We start from the raw sequence: 24,521 nt of genomic DNA, 5'->3' as shown, positions 1-24,521 counted from the left end.
TGATAACTTATTTTTGACTGTTTGGAGCAAGCTATTTCTATTGACCATAGGCTCAAAAAGTGGCATGACAAAAATAAACCAGATGTAGTTGAGATCCATCAAACCAATTGTAGCAGTTACAATGTGTCTCATTTCAAGTTATTTTTCTGGTGGTAGTTTGTGCAAGATTAGTAAGCAAGTCATACACATTTCACTCCACACGAGGCAACTGTTAGAAATCATTTATCAAGTTGATGTATCTGAATAAGTCTTTACATAAATTTAGCTATTTCTTCACAGCAGTCAACAACAACATTTGTTATATGTACAATTTATAAAGATACAACCATTTGCATAGTGCATTCTTAAACCGTCCCATTGTGATTTATAAGGGCATTACCAAAGAAGATTTGACATGAGAATCACAAGGAGAAAATGGACTGATTGACAAAGAAGAAGACCTGAACAAGCATCTTATATGAGAAGAGACAGGGAGGTTCTATAAGTAGATTTCAGGGCACTTAAAGCTTGAGAGCTAAAGGCACAACCATCACTGGTGCAGTAATTAAAATAGAGGAAGTGTGGAAGGAGAGAATTGCAGGAGCAAAGATATTTTGAAATGTGGTAGGACTGGAGAAGACCGCAAGGAAACAAAAAAAAACACCTTGGAGTTTGAAAACAAAGATGAGAATTTTTAAGTGAAACGAGTGACTTGATGGACAGCTTGGCAAAAGTACATTGGAATTTTTTTTAAGGGTGTTCCAAAGCAGATAGGATGGTTTTAACAGCTGACAAACTGCTGTGGCATTGGTGGTGTGGGAGATAATATGGGTGTGGAAAGAGCCATAGGATATGTGATCAGAAACTCACTTCAGGTTCAGATATAACATTGCTTGTCTATTTCAACCTCATACAGTTGACAGAATAGAATTGGTGGTTAGGAAGACTATTTATCACAGAATCAAAGACAAGACCATTTATTTCCCAATAATTAATAAGAGGCGATCCCATATAACACATTTGTAGATATTGAGCAGTTTGAAGGCAGTCATGGGGGAGATCAACATGCTGTGGAAACTCAAACTGATTCCAATTGATATCTTGAAGCAGCAGCAAATAGAAAATGAGGAGGGAAAGAAGAAATATGAAGGGTATGCCAAATGAACAATACTGAATTTACTTAGCCCTGTTCCATTCTAGAGAGCCATCCACATCTCTGTTAGGAAACATTTAACGAAACATTCTGCCCAAATGTTGAAACATTTGCAAGTAGCTTATGTCAATCTACAACATGAAATTCTGCAGAATTATTGCTCCAATAACTCCATGTATAATGTCATACCACCTTGATAAACTGGCGGCAGAAAAGTAAAAGTGAGATTTTTATTTACTTGTTTACAAACAATCGGTTCAGCCCTGTTGAAGGAGTTCCCAAGTCCAGTGACTATTGGAAATTTAAGCTGAGGCTTCATTCTTTGCCTGAAAAGAGTCCTTCAGTTCCTTCTGCAGCTCAAGGTTCCGTTTCTCAGCATCTCCTAGTGCACGTGTGGTGTCACGGAGCTTGACCTCCATTGCTTCATACAGCTTCTTATGTTCCTCTATCTGTTGGTTGAGTCGCAACACTTTGGCCCAGACTTCATAATTCTCTGTTAGAACACTGCAAGTAAAAATGTATCAATTTTGTAAATGCCATCAAAATGTGAATCATTTTAATTATAACTAACCTTCAAAATTTCCAGCCTAGCCAATTGGATTGACAGCACAGTATACATGCACAGTGAAATATCTGAGGCAATTGGCATTTGTCGTGCAGTCACCATTTTGCACACACATAGTGTGCCATCCAGCAAGACTGATAATGCAATAGACACACAATGGGTTAGCAAACAGTATTGAAAGTAGATACAGTACATGGAGTACCATCTAAGTCAATTGGTAATGGATATTCAGTGTGTCATCAAAAAGATTTCATGGTAGAAACAATACACCATTTAGCAGGAGTGATAGTACAGTTAACCCTAAAACAGAATTGTTAATTGACAGTGCACCATTTAACAGGATTGACAGTAGATGCACAGCAGCTCACATAACAGGATTGATCAGAGGTGCAAAGAGCAGGAACAAATTCATTGATAGTAAACACAATCCATTACTAAAGGGATCTAATAGTGGATATGCAAGTCAACGTTGACCACTTATTACAGACCAATAATATACCATTAAACATAATTAACCTGGAAATGAACTGTACGAGTTAATGGGATTGTAAGTCAAGTTTATCGTCATTTAACCATATACAATACATGTAAATAATGTATATAACACAATGTAGAATATAGAAAGGAAATCGCAGTGGTACACATAACACACATTGTACAAGATAACTTATGAAAGTAAGGATAAAATCTACAGATGAATCACACATGAATAACAAACCAAAGTACGTAAATTAAATATTGCAAGGTAAGGACCAGATTAACCAGCAGTACTTTGAATGTGATGCAGCGGGGAGTTCAGAAGCCTAATAGCCTGACAGAAGAAACTGTTACCTATCCCAACCATTCTTGTTTTTATGCATTGGAGCCTCCTGCCTAATGGTAGAAAGTCAAACAGGATGCTGGATGGATGGGTGGGATCCTGAATAATGCTAAGGGCCCTGCATATGCAGCGCTCCTGATAAATATCCCCGATGAAGGGTAGGGAGACCCCTATAATCCTCTCACATTCCTTTGTAGGGACTTCCTAGTTCATTACCTAATAGGTTTAATGATAGACAGTGTGACTTCTAACAGGATTGATAGGATGTGCACAGTGCACTATTTAATAGGATTGATAGTAGATTCCTGGTGTAAGAACTATCAAAACTGCTAGAAAATACACAGTGTATCATCCAACTGGAACTGATGGTGGATATCGTGCATCTTATAAAAGATCCAAAGGCATATTCACAGTCTGCCATTCAACATACTTAACAGTAAAAATGCATTTACTCATCTAACAAATGGTAATAGACAACATTTATCTTATATAAAACTTGGAATAGATATGTAAGGCACAATCTGACAGGATTGATAGGACATGCAGCACCATTGAAAAGGATTGAAGGAACACACCCGATGCACCATCTAACTATGTAAATAGTGTACTATCCAATAGAATTGATGGTAGACAATACTGTGAGGAAGCACTGACCATTGACACATAGTACCCCATTTAAGTGGTCATTGTGGATGTGCATAACCATGTATTCAGACTGGGACCAGACACAATGCACCATTTGACAGGATTCATTGTAGTCATGCATTATAGCATCCAGCAGAGTTGAAAGTAAGACCATAAGCTATAGGAGCAGAACTAGGACATTTGGCCCATCGAGTCTGCTCTGCCATTTCTTCACGGCTGATCCAATTTTCCGTCTCCTCCCAATATCCCTTCATGCCCTGAACAATCAATAATCTATCAAACTCTGCCTTAAATATACACAAAGACTTAGCCTCCACAGCTGCTCGTGGGAAAGAATTCCACAGATTCACCACTCTCTGGCTAAAGAAATTCCTCATCACCTCCATCCTAAAAGGAAGCCCCTCTATTCTGAGGCCGTGTCCTCTGGTCTTAGACTCTCCCACCATTGGAAACATCCTCTCCACATCCACTCTATCAAGGCCTTTCACCATTTGATCCATTTCAATGAGGTCACACCTCATTCTTCTGAATTCCAGTGAACACAGGCCCAGAACCATCAATCACTTTTCATATGAAGAGCCATTCAATCCTGTAATTATTTTTGTGAAACTTCCTTTGAACGGTCTCCAGTTTCAGCACATTCATTCTAAGATAAGGGGCCCAAAACTGCTCACAATACTCCAAGTGAGGCCTCACCAGTGCTTTATTAAGTCTCAACATTACATCCTTGCTTTTATATTCTAGTCCTCTTGAAATGAATGCTAACATTGCATTTACCTACCTCACCACAGAATCAACCTTTTAGGGAATCCCACACAAGAACTCCCAAGTCCCTTTGCACCTCAGTTTTTTGTATTTTCTCTCCATTTAGAAAATAGTCAACACTTTCATTTCTTCTACCAAAGTGCATGACCATGCACTTCCCAATACTGTATTCCATCTGCCATTTCTTTACCTATTCTCCTAACCTGTCTAAGTCCTTCTGTAGCTCTCTGCTTCATCAAAACTACCTGCCCTTCCACCTATCATCATATTGTCTACAAACATTGTAACAAAGCCATCAATTTCATCATCCAAATCATTGACATAAAATGTAAAAAGAATCAGTCCCAGTACAGAGCCCTGTGGAACACTACTCTTTGCCTCCTTCAAATCAGCCGGTTTTATCCGTGCAAGAATCTTTCCTGTAATACCATGGGCTTGTAGTTCGTTAAGCAGCCTCATTTGTGGCACCTTGTCAAAGGCCTTCTGAAAATCCAAGAACACATCATCATCCAATTCTCCTTTGTCTATCCTGCTTCTTGTTTCTTCAAAGAATTCCAACAGGTCTATCAATCAAGATTTTCCCTTGAAAATCTACAGCCTATTTTATCATATGTCTCCAAGTATCCTGAGACCTCACCCTTAATAATCGATTCCAACATCTTTCCAACCACTGAGGTCAGACTAACTGGCCTGGTGTCTCCTTTCTTCTGCCACTCTCCCTTCTTGAAGAGTGGTTTGACATTTGCAATTTTCCAGTCTTCCAGAACCATTCCAGGATCGCGTGATTTTTGAAAGATAATTACTAATGCCTCCACGATCTCTTCAGCCACCTCCTTCAGAACTCTGGGGTGTACATCATCTGGTTCAGGTGACTTATCTGCCTTCAGACTTTTCAGTTTCCCAAGAACTCTCTAGTTATGGTAACTTCTTACGCTTAATGACCCCTGACACTTGGATTTCCACCATACTGTTAGTGTCTTCCACAGTGATGCAAAATACTTATTCAGTTCATCCGCCATTTCGTTGTCCCCCATTACTACCTCTCCAGCATTGTTTTCCAGAGGTCCAAAATCTACTCTCAACTCTCTTTCACACTTTAAGTACCAGAAGAAACTTTCTGTATCCTCTTTAATATTATTGGCAAGCTTTCTTTCGTATTTCATCTTTACCTTTTTAATGACTTTTTTAGTTGCCTTTTTTTGGTTTTTAAAAGCTTCCCAATCCTCTAAATTCTAATTTGATCATATTTTGATCATTTTCCCCTAAGGGTTCTTTTACCTTAAGGTCTCTAATCAATACTGGTTCATTGCACAACACCCAATCCAGAATAGCTGATCCTATAGTGGGCTCAACCACAAGCTGCTCTAAAAAGCAATCTCATATGCATCCTAGGAATTCCCCCTCCTGGATCCAGCAACAGCCTAATTTTCCCAATCTACCTGCATATTGAGTTCCCCCATGACTATTGTAACATTGCCCTTTTGACATGCATTTTCCATCCCCTGTTGTACTTTGTAGGCCACATTCTTACTACTGTTTGGGGGTCTGAATACAATTCCCATCGGGGTCTTTTTACTCTTGTTGTTCCTTAGGTCTATCTGCAATGATTCTACATCTTCCAACCCTATGTAACCTCTTTCTAATGATTTGATTTAATTTTTTATCATCAGAATATTGTCACCCCTGTCTGCCTTCCTGCCTGCCCTTATGATATAATGTGTGTCCTTGGACATTAAGCTCCCAATTATAATCTGCTTTCAGCCATGTTTCAGTGATGCCTACATCATACTTGCCAATCTGCAACTGTGCTGCAATTTCATCTACCTTATTCCATATACTGCGCGCATTCAAATACAACACCTTCTAAAGTAGACTTGTCTAATGTAGACATAATGTACCCTGAAACAGCCTTTTAACCATATTCACAATGACACACAACACCATGTACCAAGACTGAGACTAGACTCAAATGAACCATCTAACTAGATTGATTGTAGATAAGCAAGGCACCATCAGACAGACATTATATGTAGACAATATCTTTGTGATGATCCTACAAAAATAGTTGAAAAAATGTGATGTAACATCCAAAAGAATAGGCAATCGATTTTCAGTGTACCACCTAACACAGCATAGAAACACAGAAAACCTACAGCACAATACAGGCCTTTCGGCCCACAAAGCTGTGCCGAACATGGCCTTACCTTACCTAGGGTTACCCATAGCCCTCTATTTTTCTAAGCTCCATGTACCTGTCCAGGAGTCTTTTAAAAGACCCTATCGTATCCGCCTCCACCACCGTTGCTGACAGCCCATTTCACGCACTCACCACTCTGCGTAAAAAACTTACCCCTGACATCTCCTATGTACTTACTTCCAAACACCTTAAAACTGTGCCCTCTCGTGCTAGCCATTCCAGCCCTGGGAAAAAGCCTCTGTCTATCCACCGATCAATGCCTCTCATCATCTTATACACTTATGATATATACGCACATTGTGTGGATTCAAGGTTCTTTAGTGTTATTTCCAGTACACAAATGTAAAGGAGAACAAAATAATCGTTACTCCAGATCCAATGCAGCACAAAAAACACAGTAAGATAAAGAACACAATAATAGAAAATACAGTAATTATAAATAATATAGCTTATATACATTGATTGATTGTATGTCCGTAAGTTGATGCTAGACAGGAGTGTCTGTACATAAGGTGACTCTGACAGGAAATAATAAAGTAGTGCTGTTGGGGATGTGGGGTAGGGTTAGTGGGTGGAGGCGTTGATCAGCATTACTACTTGGGGAAAGTAACTGCTCGAGTCTGGTGGTCCTGGCATGGATGCTATGAAGCCTCCTCCCTAATGGGAGTGGGACAGGGTGGCTGAGGTGGAATTGCTGGCCTTCTTCTGACTCCTTTCTGTTTATATATGTCCTTGATGGCAGGTGGGTTGGTACCGGTGATCCGTTATAAATCCCTCATGTCCGCTGTGTGTAGTTTCCATACCATGCAGTGATACAGCATGTTAGGATGCTCTCTATTGCACATTTGTAGAAGGTCATGAGTATTGAATTATTGAATCAAAATGAGAATATATATAATAGGTACTGCAAAGAGAAAGCAAAAATAGAAAAAAAAATAATGAGGTAGTATGCATGGGTTCATTATCAATTCAGGGATCTGATGCCGGAGGGGAGGAAGCTGTTCCTGAAACGTTGAGTGCGTGGCTTCAGACTTCTGTACCTCCTCCTTCATGGTGGCAATGAGAAGAGAGCATGTCCTAGGATGGATGCTGCCTTTTTGAGGCACTGCCTCTTTTGAAGATGTCCTGGATACTGGGGAGCTAGTGCTCATGATGGAGCTGGATGAGTTTGCAACTTTCTGCAGCTTTTTCCGATCCTGTGCAGTGGCCCCCTCCATACCAGATGGTGATGCGACCAGTTAGGATACTCTCCATGGTACATGGGTAGAAATTTCAAATATAGCAGCTGCTGTGCCTTCTTTGCAACTACATCAATATGCAATTACAGGTTAGATCTTTAGGGATGTTGATACCCAGGAACTTGAAACAGCCCATAGCTGATCCCTCAGTGAGGGCTGGTGTGTGGTCCCACCACTTCCTTTTCCAGAAGTCCACAATCAGTTCCTTACTGACTTACTCACTGACTGATGTGCATAGTACAGCTCTCTTTGGCCTCCGCGAAAGTGGAGATGTTGGTGAGCTTTTGTGATTGTGCAGCATGTGTTCTGAGACTCTGAGAAGTTGTGTGGGATATGCACTCCCAGGAGTTTGAAACTGCTTGCAGTTTCCACTGCTGTGCTGCCGATGTAAAGGGGGGTGTGAGTGGTGCGAGTTCTCCTGAAGTTGATAACCATCTCCTTTGTCTTGTTGACATCGAGGAAGAGGTTATTTGGCTAACCACCGGGCTTTGAGCTCCTCCACTTCCTCTCTGTAGGCTGTCTCATTGTTGATAATGAATCCCAACCCTATCGTGTCATTAGTGAACTTGATAATCATATTAACACCTCATGGCCTGAGGTGTTTGGCCATGTGTGAGCAGAGTGCACAGCAGTGGGCTCAGCACACAGCCCTGGGGGCACCTGTGTTAAAGATGATGTGGAGGGAGGAGCGGTTCTGCATTCTGACTATCTGAAGTCTTGGTTGGGAAGTCCAACACCCAGTGGCACAGTGGTGTGTTCTGACCGAGGATCAGGGGTTTCCCTACCAAAGTCAGTAGTACTGAATGCCAAAATTAAATCCAGTAACAGTATTTTCACATAAGTGTCCTTGTTTTCTGGGTGTGTCAGGCCAGGCGCATGATAGATGCTATGGCATCTGTCGTAGAGCGGTTCTGTCAGTAATCAAGTGTCCAATGTGGTAGGAGTGCAGTTTTTGATGTGTGCCATTACCAGCTGTTCAAAACACTTCATGATGATTGACATGAAGTTGCCTCACAGGTGGATAGGGTAGTTAAGAAAGCTTATGGGGTGTTAGCTTTCATAAGTCGAGGGATAGAGTTTAAGAGTCGCGATGTAATGATGCAGCTCTATAAAACTCTAGTTAGGCCACACTTGGAGTACTGTGTCCAGTTCTGGTCGCCTCACTATAGGAAGGATGTGGAAGCATTGGAAAGCGTACAGAGGAGATTTACCAGGATGCTGCCTGGTTTAGAGAGTATGCATTATGATCAGAGGTTAAGGGAGCTAGGGCTTTTCTCTTTGCAGAGTAGGAGGATGAGAGGAGACATGATAGAGGTATACAAGATATTAAGAGGAATAGATAGAGTGGATAGCCAGCGCCTCTTCCCCAGGGCACCACTGCTCAATACAATGGGACATGGGTTTAAGGTAAGGGGTGGGAAGTTCAAGGGGGTTATTAGAGGAAGGTTTTTTACTCAGAGAGTGGTTGGTGCATGGAATACAGTGCCTGAGTCAGTGGTGGAGGCAGACACATTTGTGAAATTTAAGAGACTACTGGACAGGTATATGGAGGAATTTAAAGTGGGGGCTTATATGGGAGGCAGGGTTTGAGGGTCGGCACAACATTGTACTGTGCTGTACTATTCTATATTCTATGTTCTATGACATCAGTGTCATCAGGTGGTAGTCTTTGAGTTCTAAAGGTGCAGGGTTCTTTGGTATAGGAATGATGGTGGTTAATTTGAAGCATGTGGGGACAGTAGCCTGGATAAGTGAAGCGTTGAAGATATCAGTGAGCTGGCGTGCACACTCCCTGGGATGATAAGCAAACATACTGTACACCATCCAACAGGACTGATAGTAGGGTGCTTAGTTATCCTCTGGATTGAAGTCTGACAACCTGTACATCAACTTTATGTATTGATAGTGGATATATTGTGTAAAATATTTGATAGTAAACACGACTGCACTAACCAAAGGGTTAATGATAGACACATAACAGAACTAACCACAGGACTAACAGAATTCATAACCAATAGTAGATCCTCAGTGGATTATCTAACAGAACTGATACCTGCAGAGTATATTATCTGGAACCATTAATAGCTGATGTACACAGCACACTTTTACAGTATTCAAATGGTTCAAAGGGTTTCATTTTACATATATACTGTATACAACCTGAAATTCTTATTGATGATAGATCCACAGTGAACAAATGATTGTTAGTAGGTAGTGTAATTTCTGAAAGGATGGTGCACCAACTAATGGAATTGATAGAAACATTCTAAAAGGACTGTGGAGACACACAGTGCATTATTTAGCAAACTTTTCAGTAGGTGCGCAATGTACCATCGAACAGGACTGATGATAAACTCAGTGTACCATCTAATTTAATAGAAAATTGATGTCAAATGTACCATGTAAATGGATGTGATGGATGTGAAGTTTGCCATTTGACATCAAACTTCAGTAAAATTTTCATTCAGTGTTTCCAGATCCCTTCAAGGTCCTCACATTTCATAGTTCATCAATGAACAGTTGCAGCTTCAGATGTGGAGGTTTAAACTTGATGTGGCATTCGTTAGTCTTGCGAGACCATGGATCTGTGCCTGGAAAGTCTTCGCTCTCCAGGGCGCAGGCCTGGGCAAGGTTGTATGGAAGACCAGCAGTTGCCCACGCTGCAAGTCTCCCCTCTCCACGACACCAATGTTGTCCAAGGGAAGGGCATTAGGACCCATACAGCTTGGCATCAGAGTCGTCGCAGAGCAATGTGTGATTAAATGCCTTGCTCAGGGACACAACACGTTCCCTCGGTTGGGGCTCGAACTCACGACCTTCAGGTAGCTAGTCCAATGCCTTAACCACTTGACCACGTGCCCACACGTTTAAACTTATTTTCATTTAATGGCCACCTAAACCTTTCTGACCACACTTCGATTATCTGACCTATTGTCTGCTTATGTAGCACATTGACAAATTCTGTTCAATAATCACCTCTGGGAAATGTTTTAATTAAGATGTAAGTATTATATTAATGCAGGTTGCATTTGTCATGTTCTCAGATATGTGAAGCTCATGGATAGAAAGGGAAGATTTATGTTGACATTTCTTGTTATTGCAGTGCTATTTACCATAAGCCAGCTCTAGGTGATGAGTGACTGTTCCTTTTACAACTGAAGTCTGCACCATGTGGCCCCTTGGTTGCTAAAAAGTGTATCACACATGTAAACTTTCCCCACATTTCCTACATCACAAGAGTGAAAGCATTTACAAAGAATTTAAGTTCCTTAAAAGAATTTTAGTAATTTATGAGGCAGTGGACAGCACTGTATAAGTACAAACCTTGCATTTTACTTCAGTAAGGTGAATGGTTCTGGACCATAAAACCATAAATAATTAACTACTTAAAGTAATATTTTAGCTTGGCAACCATATTCATGACAGCCTCATAATTTTAAGTGTGATTTCAACGTAATTCCACTTCCTTTCCCACACTAGAATGCTTACGATAGACAGTCTTACAGAATATCCTGTGGCAACTCATAACCATTGAAAACCATTGTGGGAACTTGTATGTACACACAGGCTTTGGAAACTGACAAATTTTAAGAGCTTAAGCTTCTACTTGTTGTGTATTTAATATTTCAGTAATATTGTAAATATATTGCTTGATTAAGCATTCTTTGTTTGTTTAAATAACTCATTAAGGGTTGTATGTAAAACTACATGAATGGTTTATGTCATTATACCACCACCTCATAAGTGCACACCTCACGAAAGAAAAATGAAACATGCAGGATTTATTCCCAGCTCCAAGTTTTCCTTTCAATTGGTTTTATGTTTTGGAGTTACAAAACACAATGGTGGTGACAAGGAAGTTTTAAATGAACCCGAGACAACTACCCACCTGTTGAAGTTATAGAAACGTTGGAGTTAAAAAAAAATACTTCTTTGGGAAGTGACAGAGACGTTCGAATTTAAAAAAAGGCAGAGAACAGACAAATTCACGAATTCATAAACAATGAGTACTGGGTGATAATTATCATTGATATATTAAAAAAACAGAAATGACCGGCTTCTTCAGAAAGATAGACACGTTCGATTGCACAAGGCATAACTGGATATTGTATATGGAGCAAATGGATCATTATTTCAAGTAAATGAAATAGCTGATGCAAATTAAAATGGAATTGAACACTGGTTCAACTGTTTCACTCATTCCACAAAATGAGTTTGAACAGCATTTTAAAGATACTGAACTGGACCTGTGGATATCCAACTGAGAACTTATACTGGAGAAAAGATAACTCCTGTGGGAGTGACATTTGTAAAAGAGAAATATAACAACCTACAAGCCACTTTGGGCTTGTATGCGGTAAAAACAGGAGGGCCAGCATTGTGGGGTTGTGATTGTCTGTGACAACTACAAATTGATAGGAGATCTATCTACCATTTGCATGCCACAGACCCTGCAACGGAGTCAATTAAAAACAAGTTAAGAAAGGTACTGAATGATGCAACAACAGGAATTCTGCAGATGCTGGAAATTCAAGCAACACACATAAAAGTTGCCGGTGAACGCAGCAGGCCAGGCAGCATCTCTAGGAAGAAGTGCAGTCGACGTTTCAGGCCGAGGCCCAAGGGTCTCGGCCTGAAACGTCGACTGCACCTCTTCCTAGAGATGCTGCCTGGCCTGCTGCGTTCACCAGCAACTTTTATGTGTGTTGAATGATGCAACAGCAGTGTTCAAGGATGGCATTGGAAAACTCAAACACATCAAGGGTAAAATTGTTAGCACCTGTGGTGATTTTAAGGTCACTATCAATGCAGTACTGAAAGTAGGTCAATACCCTCTGCCCAGGGTAGAGGATATCTTTGCAAACCTCTCTGGAGAAAAGCACTTCAGCAAGTGGACCTAGCTGAGGCCTACCTACAGATGGAGCGAAAAGAAGAGTCTGAAGTGTTTCTCACCATAAATGCTCACAAAGGGCTTTATCACTATAATAGGCTGACTTTTGCAGTGGCATCTGCACCTGCACTATGGCAGAAATCTATGGACTAGGTGCTGCAAGGCTGTTTAGGCACTCAATGTTACCTGGATGACATCATTTTTATCTGTAAGGATGATGAGGAACATCTCCAAAATCTGAAACTGTGTTAAAAAGATGAGAAGATTATGGGCTTAGAGCATGATGCAACAAGTGTGAATTCTTTAAACCAAGCATCACTTACTGTGGTGACACCATTGACACACAAGATTTACACAAGTTTGCTGAGAAAATTCAAGCAGTGGTGGATGCCCCAAGGCCAAAGCGCATGTCACAGTTGCAGACCTTTTTAGGATTTGTCAATTATTATAGCAGGTTCCCGTCAAACCTGCCTACTGTGCTTCACCTCTTGAACTTAATACTATAGATCGGGAAGAAACAGAAATGGACAAAGCATTTTAAGGTGCCTTTCCAAAAAACAAAGGGAATGGTGATAACAGGCACACTGTACTTACACATTATGATCCATACTGTTCAGTGAAGCTTGCCTGTGATGTCTCACCTTATGGTATACAGTAGGTAGAATCATGTCACATGCTATGAGTGATGGGAGTGAATACCCCATAGCCTTTGTATCACATTGCCTTACCTCTGCAGAGAAAAGTTATATCCAGATTGACAAAGAGGTCTTGAGTCTGGTTTGGGACGTAAAACATTTCAAGTTCAAGTTTAATTGTCATTTAACCAGACATGAATATCCATAAATACAGCAAGATGAAACAGTATAACTCTGGGGTCAAGATGCAAAACACAGAGCCAAAAGTCATACATAACACAAGGCACATATAGCACATATAAGATCACAAGCACAGATAAGATATCAGTCACACAAAAAAGAATATAATCCAAGAGTCTGAGTCCATGAATGTTGCAGCAGTCTGCAGTTAAATACAATATGGCTTGTCTTCTGCCAAGTAAGCACAGGGAAGCAGCACTGATTCCAGCGTTGACGCCATGCCACACTGCCCTCTGGCACTCCGGTGAAGCGCACTGACCAACACCTCTCTCCTGGTCAACCGTAAATAGACGATACCACGGCTTGAGGCCTTATCCTTGCTATGACCGAAGCCATGCAGCTTCCCTGCCATCTGCTTCTACCACTTACCCCACCATCCACCAATAAATCAGTGAACTGGACTTGCAGCATTCCACGTTATCAATGTCCAACAGGGTCCTGTGATCACAAGAAAAGCGACTAAGGTGATCACTCGCTGTTGGACTGCACACTGCCTCCACGCGCCAACTCCTCCGAAGCTTCTCTGATGCAGCAGGCAACACAATCCACACCAAATCTAGTTCCTTCAACTTCTCTGCCAATCAGTACATGCTGATGAGGTAGACCTGCAGTACTTTAAATTCTTAATGTCCTGCAGGGTCTTGCGATTGTAAAAAAAATACATTTAAAAAATACAATCACCTTTGATTGGCCCCACAGAAGCCGCTGAGCTGAAGCTTATCACCGTCTTACTGGAAACTAGTACTTGTATGGGAGAGAGTTAGCCTCATTACTGATCATCAACCACTGGTGTCCATTTTCAGTCAACAGAAGGGTGCTCCTCTGACAACAGCTGCACAAATGCAGAGATGGATACTATTTCTTGGAGAACACAGTTACAAGATCAAACTCAGGAGGACAACTAATCATGGAAATGCTGATGGATTGTCCCAATTACCTTGGAAAAGGAAAATACCTAAAAAATTTATAAAATAGGACATTCCTCTTGATGTATTCTCCCTAATGCAAATTGAAAGACTCCCTATCACAGCAAAGATGATCCAAAGGGAAGCCAGAAAAGTAACCCACACTGTCTCAGGTCTACATGGCCACCCAAGGTAGAAACATAGAAACATAGAAACCCTACAGCACAATACAGGACCTTCGGCCCACAAAGTTGTACTAAGCGTCTCCCTACCTTAGAAGTTACTAGGGTTACCTATAGCCCTCTATTTTTCTAAGCTCCACATACCTATCCAAAAGTCTCTTAAAAGACCCTATCGTATCCACCTCCACAATCGCAGCCGGCAGCCCATTCCTCGCACTCACCACTCTCTGCATAAAAAAACTTACCCCTGACATCTCCTCTGTACCTGCTCCCCAGCACCTTAAACCTGTGTCCTCTTGTGGCAACCATTTTAGCCCTGGGAAAAAGCCTCTGACTATCCACACAGTCAATGCCTCTCATCATCTTATACACCTCTATCAGGTCACCTCTCATCCTCTGTCACTCCAAGGAGAAAAGGCCGAGTTCACTCAACCTATTCTCATAAGGCATGCTCCCCAATCCAGGAAACATTCTTGTAAATCTCCTCTGCACCCTTTCTATGGCTTCCACATGCTTCCTGTAGTGAGGCGACCAGAACTGAGCACAGTACTCCAAGTAGGGTCTGACCACGGTCCTGTAAAGCTGCAACATTACCTCTCGGCTCCTAAATTCAATTCCACGATTGATGAAGGCCAATACACTGTACGCCTTCTTAACCACAGAGTCAACCTGCGCAGCTGCTTTGAGCGTCCTATGGACTCAGACCCCAAGATCCCTCTAATCCTCCACACCGCCGAGAGCCTTACCATTAATACTATTTTCTGCCATCATATATGACCTACCAAAATGAACCACTTCACACTTATCTGGGTTGAACTGCATCTGCCACTTCTCAGCCCAGGTTGCATCCTATCAATGTCCAGCTGTAACCTCTTGACAGCCCTCCACGCTATCCACAACACCTCCAACCTTTGTGTCAAAATCACAGTTCCCCCATTTTTACCAGCACCGGGATAAACGCGCACATAACGGAGGTTGGCTTATGTTGGGATTGGGAGTTCTTACACCATTCAAGCTGAGAGCTAAAGTGTTGGAGAAATTACATACCAGTTGTATAGGCATGGTCAAAATGATAGTGTTGTCTCAAAGCTTTGTCTGGTGGCCTAGGATAGACTAGCAAATTGAGCAGTTTACCATGCACTGTTACGGATGCCAATACGTCCAGAAGAAATGTGTCCAGAAATGTCAGACTACTTCCTTCAGTCCAGAGTCAACTCCTACAACCACCATGGAGAAGGCCCCAGAATTTGAGAATTTTTCATTACCACAAGTCTCCTCTGCCATGCAGAGTGACACCACCACACCACCACCCCCCCCTCCCCCGCACCAGTCATGAAAGACATTATCCCACAAGAGTAAGAAAGCCTCCATAGCAATTAAATCTTCAGGTCTGATTGGGACAATTGAAAATTCACTATGCTGTGGATGTCTCTATAGTAGTTGCATTATATAATCTGTGTGTGTGTGTGTGTGTGTGTGTGTGTAGTTGAGATGCCTACTACATTGAGTTGTGTTTATATCTAGGCAGAAAGGAATGTTGTGTATTTAATATTTCAGTGATATTTGAGTAATATTGTAAATATACCATTTGATTAAGCATTCTTAGTTTAAATAATTTATTACAGGTTGTATATCAAAGTATGTGAATGGCATACATCATTCTGTCACCACCTCATACATGCATACTTTTCTGAAGTAAAACAAAACTAACGAGTTACTCCCAGCTCTATGTTTTCCTTTTAATTAGTTTTATTTTTCAGGGTTACAAAACATTACACTACTGAATTTAGAATTCCCAACTGTCTTTTAAGAGCAAAAAATAACAGGAGGAGGCAATATGACTCCTTAAATTTGCTCTGCCACTCTTTATTCAAGGTTGATCCTGTGCCTTGTCCATTTTCCCATCGAAACCACATATCCTCCAATTCTAAAGCACAAAATTCTAATAGCCTTGAATAGACAGTAATTGGGCATTCATGAACCTTTAAAACAGAGCAATTCTGATATTTTACAGCCGTCTGCATAAAACAAAACTCTCCTCATCTCAGCTCCAAATGACCTATCTCTTATTCGGGGACCATGTTCTTAGTTCTAGACTTCCAGCCAGAGCAATCAGCCTCTCAGAATCCACTGTGTGAACTTCCCTTAGAATTTTGGATGGCCTCTGATTCTTCTATACTGAGTAAAAGGGGTTACAGAAATTCAAATCTTTCTGTTGTTGAGACTGCATAGCTTTTGTGAGGCTCTGTTTGAAGCACCGCGTAAAATTTTGATCTCCATATCTACAAAAGAAAATACTTAGCTTTGAGTCAAAGAAAAGTAGAATCCTTTGATTGGTTCCTGTGATGTAGGAATTCTCACTTGAGGAGAGATTATGTAAATCATTATGTCCATAATACCCTACAACCTTCAAGGCAATTAAATCATAGCTGCTCCAACAAACTAGGAATTGTGATAGCTGAATTGCAAACAGCAGGCTATAGCATAAAGTGCAGTAATGATCAGATTTATTTTAAGAACTGTTGGCCGGATAGCTGGAAATACCATACTGCTCTTCTTCCACAGATGTTGTGGGATCATTGATATTTCACCTAAAGTGTTAAATATATAACACCGTCAGCAGTGAAGTCTCTGCAAGGGGACTTAAAATGGAAGTCTTTCAATTCAGAGAGGAGCATACTTCCCACTAAGCCAAATCTACCTTGGGAAACTCAGTTCATTATTAGAGATGCTTACCTTTCAATTCTGTCCTCATAACTTTGCTTCTGCTTGTCTAGCTTCTCTCTTAATTCGACAAGCAGGCTCCGAATCTGTTCCGTGCTCATTTGTCCCACATCAAGCTCCACCTTTTCATCTTCCCTTTCCACCTTTCCATCTTTTTGGGTCTTTGTTGAGAGGCTTTGGCTGTCCTTGAAGAGAGAATTCTCATAACTCTCCAGTTCCACACTAAGGGATTCACTTTGTTCAACAGACCATCCAGAACTCACAGAGTCTTTTTTCTGAGAATCACCAGAATCTGTTATATCATCGTAAGTGGAGACCTGTTCATAGGCAGTAGGAGCCTTCATAAGGTCCTGGGAATAACTCCTTTTGTGTCTGTCAGTTGTGTTTTCTTGAAAGGACTTGCGTTTGTCTGAGAAGTCGGCAGTATTAACACTGTGGGACATCTCTCCAGCTGAATTCAACATGCAGCTGCTGGCTGGAAGTGTCTGTGTCCTTTTCCTGGGGCATTCATTCCAGCTTTCAAATTCACTCTCCAATGTGTTTTCACCAATCCCATCAATTTGGTTGGGCTAAAAACAAATAAATTACTGTAAATACTCTTAATATTTCACTGAGAAATATGCATTTTTATTGTCTGTTTCATCTCCATTTTAAGATATCCCAAAATAATTTAAGCCTATAACTTGCATTTCAGGCTCTGTCATGATGCAGCAAACGGGGTACAGGTCAAGTTCCTTCAAAACAGCGCTTAGTTTAAATTTGTGCTGTTGTTGATGGGTAATGGAGGCCCATATTCCAGGGATAATTCCCCTGTTCTTCTCTAACAAAACTGCAGGGAACTTTATGTCTGCCAAGGAGGTCAGACGTGGCTTTGTATGAGCATCTTGGGTGAAAGATGTATAACATCTCAGTTTTGTCACCAGAATCAGTGGCCTGGATTACATTCCCTAGCTCCTGGAGTAGGACTCATACTTCTGATTTCTGAATTGAAGATGAGAGTGTTCCCACAGAGCCATAGCCAAAATCCTTAAAGTGAAATCAATTTATCACCTTGATAGGCTCCATAAGGCGCAATGACTGAATTCACAAATACAGTGGTTTCCAGTTAACAGGGCCATCAGTTAATTGGGGCAGCCACTTACTTGCAAGAACTCTTAAAGAACAAATAACTAATCGAGAAAATAGCTGGATTCCCTTCATTTATTTGGCACATTATGCTACCTAATTGGGACGGAAGACTGTAGCCAAACAGTTTCTAATTAGCATCAAACGCATGGACTTGTTTGGCCATAGGACACTACACCATGGTTAGAGAATGCAGTTTTTAAATGGTGTCATTTGTGTACACTTGTGATCAAAAAGCAGTGATTTTTGTCACTGATAGTTGGTGAGAAATAAGTAGAAAGACAATTCAAAACTGCTTTGTTCACTGCAGTTTCAAGCATTCAGGATTTAAGATGCCAGAAACATTCAGGAGTGAAAATGAAATGATTTCATACTTCAACAAGTTAGGAACTATAGAGAATTTGAAGGTATCAATATTCATTTTGCATGTTACAATGAAAACGAAGATTTGGAGGACGCAATCATCAAAAACATTGTACAATGACAAACCATTATCTACACTAGGTGTCTACACTGATTTTGTTCATTTACAGTCAATGGCACTGTAGACTTGATTAACTCCTTGTCGATAACTATTTAGAACTAACAAACAGTTTTATAGTACTTTAGTAGTATAGGCAGTGTTTTAATTTATTAGGTATTTTATTTAAACACAGAATTTGTTACTAATTGGAGCAGGTACTTAATTGGGCCAAAATATATTAGTCCTGGTTTGCCACAATTAACCAGAAATGACTATATTATTTGGAAGCAATGGCATTACTGATGTGTAAATGGAAAGATTACAGCCAGTCACTAAGTTGGTCTAAACGAGTCTACATTTTGATATTTTTTTCTCTGTCGGTGTTCTAGACCATTCAATTCCATGCTCACATTTAATATAGTTAGGTTTGTGTCCCTACCTAGGGGCAATAAGTTACATTGTTTGAAGTCTACAAAAGGAAACACCAACAAATCCTTGTGCTGCTAATTGAAGTTGGGGAGAAAATGATAACCATGCCACATGCTTCCAGCAAGAGTTCGGACAGAGAATGTTGATGTGGTAACCAATCCATTGTGCAGCTGCTATCCTCAGTCAGCATTCCCTATTAACCCCTCTAGAAATGGATATTGTATGTAATATCCATTTTCTTTGCCCAAATACAGAGGGCCGTGCCTTTAGTAACCTAGGCATTAGGCTTTAGAATTCTCTTCGAAATTCTCAGCCTCATGATATCTCTGCAAAATGCTTCCTAAACATATGTCTTTCAATCAAGTTTTTGGAAGATGCCAAATTTTGGTTGAGTTTCTTCCCATGGAACACATTGGAACATTCTAATGTCATAGAATAATAGAGCATGGAATCAAGCCCTTTGGCCCAAAACATCTATGCTGACCATGGTGCTCACCAATCTGGTCCCATGTGTCTAGATTTGACCCATATCACTCTAAAGCTATCCTATCCATCTACTTATCCAAATGTATTTGGAATGTGGTTATTGTACCTGCCTCAACTATATTCTGTGGTAGCTCATTTTATACACCCACCACTATCTGAGTGATGAAGTTACCCCTTAAATCCCTATTGCTAGGTTAAAATTGCTAACTATATGCTAGTTGTCAAAGAGCTGGTTATTGATGAAGATCATTCTTAGACAGCTGTACCCTGTAAGCACCGGTCTGATTCTCTGAAGCACCCCAGCCAACCATGCTCCGCTGAATAGAAGCTTTCTTGCTCTCTGACTTTGAAGGGGAAGGTGGTTTATCCTTGTGTTTTGGGAACAATTCATCATGGTTGCTGATCATCACAGTCATCAGTTTCTGAATTTGTGGTGCTCCTATATCAAAAGAAAAGATTGAGTCATTTCTCTGCTAAACATACTTATAAAATTTATACTTTACATTGGGAAAAACTATGAATCAAAGTAACAATATGCTCATCAGAAACCAAATTAAAACTACTGTAAGTTAATTGAGATGGATTAATTCAATATACCAGTGACCTGCACATGATGAAAAGAAGCATAAAATTGTGGATAATAAGGAACATTTTAGAAAGGTAATTTAATTGCTCACAGTTTTGAGCTCTCTATTTTATCTCTACATGGACTCTAGGTAATTTCTCCTCTGTAGCTCCTCTAGGTAATGATAGTTATTTAGTACGTAGTGGGTTCAGTGGGGCCAAACAATTGAATAAAACTATTTTTATGTGCCCTGACTGTCTAAGAATAGACCGATTCTCTTTATAAATGAGCATTTCCAGCTATTGAAATGAACCTTGTAATTCACATATATTTCAAACACTAAAACAAGGATTTCATCAAAATGGCAACTACTTCTTTCAATCAGCTCATTTACTACACATTGCACATCAACTTGCAATTATTTGACTCATTGCCAATGGCAGCGTCAACCCTAAAAATCAGATATTCTTTTCCAAATTCCCCAATTATTGTCAGGGATTTTTCTTGTGAAAATGATATCTCTTCATCACAGATTTGAGAGGCCTTGAGTAAAATCCAGAGGGAGTGCACAATGAGTCCTGAGTGTGCCAGAGGTGGGCTATTTTGTCCCTTGAATCCTTTCTGGCATTCACTTAGCTCACAATGAGTCTTATCTCGGCTTCACCTTTTTTTAAGAACCATTAATACCTTTGCCAAACAATATCTACCCATGCACAAGAAAATCTGCAGATGCTCGAAATCCAAAGCAACACACACAAAATGCTGGAGGAACTCAGCAGGCCAGGCAGCATCCACAGAAAAGAGTAAACAGTCGACATTTTGGACCAAGACATTTCATCAGGACTGGAGAGGAAGGGAAGAAATCAAACTAGGAAGGTAGGGGGAGAGAAGGAAGAAGCTTAAAGTGGAAGTTGATAGGTGAAACCAGGAAAGGGGAAGGAGATGAAGTAAAGAGCTGGGAAGTTGATTGGTGAAAGAGATAAAGGGCTGAAGAAGGGGAATTCTGATAGCAGAGGACAGAAGACCATGGAAGAAAGGGAAGCGGGAGGAGCACCAGAGGGTGGTGATGAGCAAATAAGGAGATAAGGTGAGAGAGGGAAACAGGAATGGGGACTGGTGTAGGAGATGCAGGGTTAATTACCAGAAGTTATCAAGAGGGAGGTGACGGGCAGATAAGGAGATATTTACCAGAGGGAGGTGACCCACCCCATCTACCCATCACAGATTTCCACTATTTTCTACCTGAATAAGTTTTTTTTCTGACTACTACTAAACGGCTGGCCCAAATTTAGTCTCTCTTCTTTTAGAGAGCCTTAACAGAAAAGTAGTGTAATGCCCCGGTTCACATCTGTACTGTTATGTTGTAGGTGTTTCATCTGGCAGCTCTGTGGGAGTGATTTGTTCTGCTTTCAGCCTGTTTGGGTTATTGTTGAGGTTAAAGGATGATGTAGTACATGTTCTAGTGGGAGGTTTTTCTTGGTGGGGGACAATAAGGGTGGGCTTGGGCTTGTTTTCAGCGGAGGTGAAGAGAGGAGACACTGGGGAGAACCAGTCATAGGATATGACCCGGTGGGAGACCTGTTTGTTCAAGATGGATGCGAGTGAAGTGCAGAAGGTGGTGTGAGCTTTCACGCTGACCGAGGGCCCAGCGCGTGAGTGACAGAGAAGTTCAACATGAACTCCAACTTGTGCACATTTGACTTTAGTTAAAATGGACCCTGTTCTTTTTGTTTTTCTTTATTAACCGTTTAGTTAAGTTAAGATTCATAAGTATAATTCCTTTAATAGTGTGTTATTTTGTGGAACTAATTTGTAACAAGGTAGCAAATTAAACAGCATTCACACAAATTGGGATTTGGGGTGGGACAAACCATCTCAATCTCCCGAGTTTAGAGGGACTTGAGAGTGTCTTCCCTAGACTTACGCAGCCAAGGAAATCAGTAGTTTCTCATTATCTTAAGGTATCTCAATAAAGTTATTTTTAGTTTTTTGGCTCAAGGGAAAAATTCTAATCTGTTTCTGTCTTCAAAATTCAATCCTTCTTAGCTCTGCCATTATCCTGGTGAAACACACTGAAACAAATTAATGATGAGGTTGGGCAACTTGGAAACTTTAAGGAGCCTGTAACCGGAAGAGTTGGATCTTATGCACCATTCAAAATGAAGGTAAAACTTGAGTCACTGTTTTATTTTTGCAGGCTTCATTATCCATATTTGCATATTATTTTATTTTGAGATACAATGCAGAAAAGGCCCTTCTATCTGCGCCACCCAGTAACACAATGATTTAACCCTATTCTAATTATGGGACAATTTACAACAACCAATTAACCTACTAACCATATGGCTTTGGATCTGGTTAAACTCCAGGACTTTAGACCAGGTGACCATTCGTCATATGTGCTGACAAACAGGTTAACTCCCAGTGGAATATTCCACTGAAGCATCAGTATCAGATCCAATTCTACCATCACCCATATCTACACTTTCTTCAGATCACAAAACAAGAGTGGGTAATCCCAATTAACAAGTGCGTGCCTATGAAAACCTCATGCTTGCTTTTCAATTCTTCCATGGTCCACATCTCTTTATGCCTATCCACCGCTACAATCCTCTCCAATCTCAGAGAACTGTCTCTAATTTTAATCACTGCTTTATTAGCATCAGATTCCCTCCCTAAACTTCTCTGCCTCTCTCGCCTCCTTTAAGCAGTTCCTTAAAGTGGACAATTCTACTACTTTCTTGGCCTAGTGTTTAATTTTTGTTGATAATGCTTGCCTGAGGACCCTAACTTGTTTTGTCTTGCTAAAAGTGTTTTCTATTGTTAAGCACACTTTCTAAATTCAAATTGTTGATATTATCATATCAGAACTTTTTTCTAGATCCTGGGGCTAGAAACCTTTCTCATGTTTATGCTGACTGAGAAAAGTTTGCAGATGCTGGAAATCCAGAGCAACACACAAAAAATGCTGGAGGAGCTCAGCAGGTCAGGCAGCATCTATGGAAATAAATAGATAGTAGATATTTTGCGCCAAGACCCTTCTTCAGGTGTTGAACGTATGTTACAAAAGTGGCACTCCACTTTCAACATTTGATTCTTTATAAAATTGAGCAAAACCTTGGAAGAGGATTACAAACTGCAAAAGATTACAGTATTCAGCTCTTGAAACATGAGACGAAAAATGATCTTTTCCTAGCCTTCTACCAATAACATCAATCAGCTGATGGGATGCATTGTCTGGTTTAAAGCTATTGCAACTTCATTTCTCGCCATTGTAAATGCTTGATCCACTTTCAGCAATTTTCATTAAGCTGTTGATATGATCAGATTTGGAGCAGGTCAGGGTCATTTCCTGTTTATCTTCTGTGCCATACATCCATGTGACCTTGTCCCTTACTGTCCATCTGCACTACTCTTTCTCTGCACTGTAACACTTCATTCTGCGGTCTGTTATTATTCAACTTTGTACTTCCTCAATGCACTGTTGTCATTTATTCATCTGGATGGATTGTAGACAAGACAAGTCTATTATTGTCAGATGTTACAAGATACAATTTACCAATATCGCTCACACAAGAGCAGGTTTGAGTTATTATTAACTATCTCAAACTGTAGACTTGATATTGTGTAAGGCTTAACTTGCCTCTCATGATGGCCACAGGATCCTCAATCCTGGGCCTGAAGAGATTCACTCCGATAACAGTGGCCAAATTGTCCACACTCATTTTGTTAACAGCGGAATGCAACTGGACTTCATGGAGAAACCTGAACAGGAAAGAGATCAGAGTTTGTCACATTATTATAGATTTAGGTCAAGTTATCAAAGTTATTTTGAAGAGAAGAAAAACTCTAACATCCAGTAAGCACTGTTCCAGATCATTGAATAATACAGCAACACAAGACCTATCTAGTCTGAGCCAGTTCTTTCAAAAACATTTTGTTGGATACTTTTCTATTTCCCTTTTGAAGGCAACTTTAAAATCAGTTATGAGCTTTGTACAATATAATGCCTTCCAAATCTTAAACACTCATTGCATGAATTCTCCTGTTCCTCCAGTCCTTTTGTAAATTGTTTAAATGTGTTCTCTGGTTACAATTCTGGCCTCTGACATCTCCATTACATATGTATCACATCCATACAGATATGTGGAAGGGTAACTTAATCTTTGATTGGTTGAAATGACTATGCCAAGTTGATTATACACCAAGGCTGATGTTCACAACCACCTTTAGCTCTAGCAACCAAAGACAGATTATTCCCGCACAATAGTAAACCAATCAGAATCAAAATAAAAATCACTCCCATTTTAAACTGAAGCCTTCATTGAACATACAACAGATGAGCAGAAAATATTAGAAATACTCAGTAAGCCTGGTAATATTTGTGTCTTGGCTTTTTATAAGAACTCCGTGAAATGGTGCAAGATTGAGTTCTAATGAAAGACCATTGACCGAAATGTGAACTCTGTCACTCTCTCTGGATAGTATTTTCAGCATTTTTCATATTTATTTCT

General features: G+C 40.4%; 1 protein-coding gene across 2 annotated transcripts in view; it reads right to left on the bottom strand.

Moving 5' to 3' along the window:
* Positions 1-206: 206 nt before the first annotated feature.
* The window catches only part of LOC140201834 (rho GTPase-activating protein 25-like), a 100,534-nt gene continuing 76,219 nt past the window's right edge, over positions 207-24,521 (bottom strand). For both annotated transcript variants that reach the window (XM_072266543.1, XM_072266542.1), the window contains exons 8-11: positions 23,651-23,772; positions 19,709-19,881; positions 16,952-17,508; positions 207-1,636 (exon numbers count right to left, since the gene is read on the bottom strand). In XM_072266543.1, the coding sequence (XP_072122644.1) occupies positions 1,435-1,636; positions 16,952-17,508; positions 19,709-19,881; positions 23,651-23,772 (1,054 nt within the window). In that variant the 3' untranslated portion in view covers positions 207-1,434. The remainder of the gene's footprint in view (positions 1,637-16,951; positions 17,509-19,708; positions 19,882-23,650; positions 23,773-24,521) is intronic.

This window comes from Mobula birostris, chromosome 8 (genome assembly GCF_030028105.1).
Source record: "Mobula birostris isolate sMobBir1 chromosome 8, sMobBir1.hap1, whole genome shotgun sequence".
Taxonomy (NCBI): Eukaryota; Metazoa; Chordata; class Chondrichthyes; order Myliobatiformes; family Myliobatidae; genus Mobula; species Mobula birostris.
Note: the sequence above shows the minus strand (reverse complement) of the source record. Positions and strands in the feature narration are given on the sequence as shown.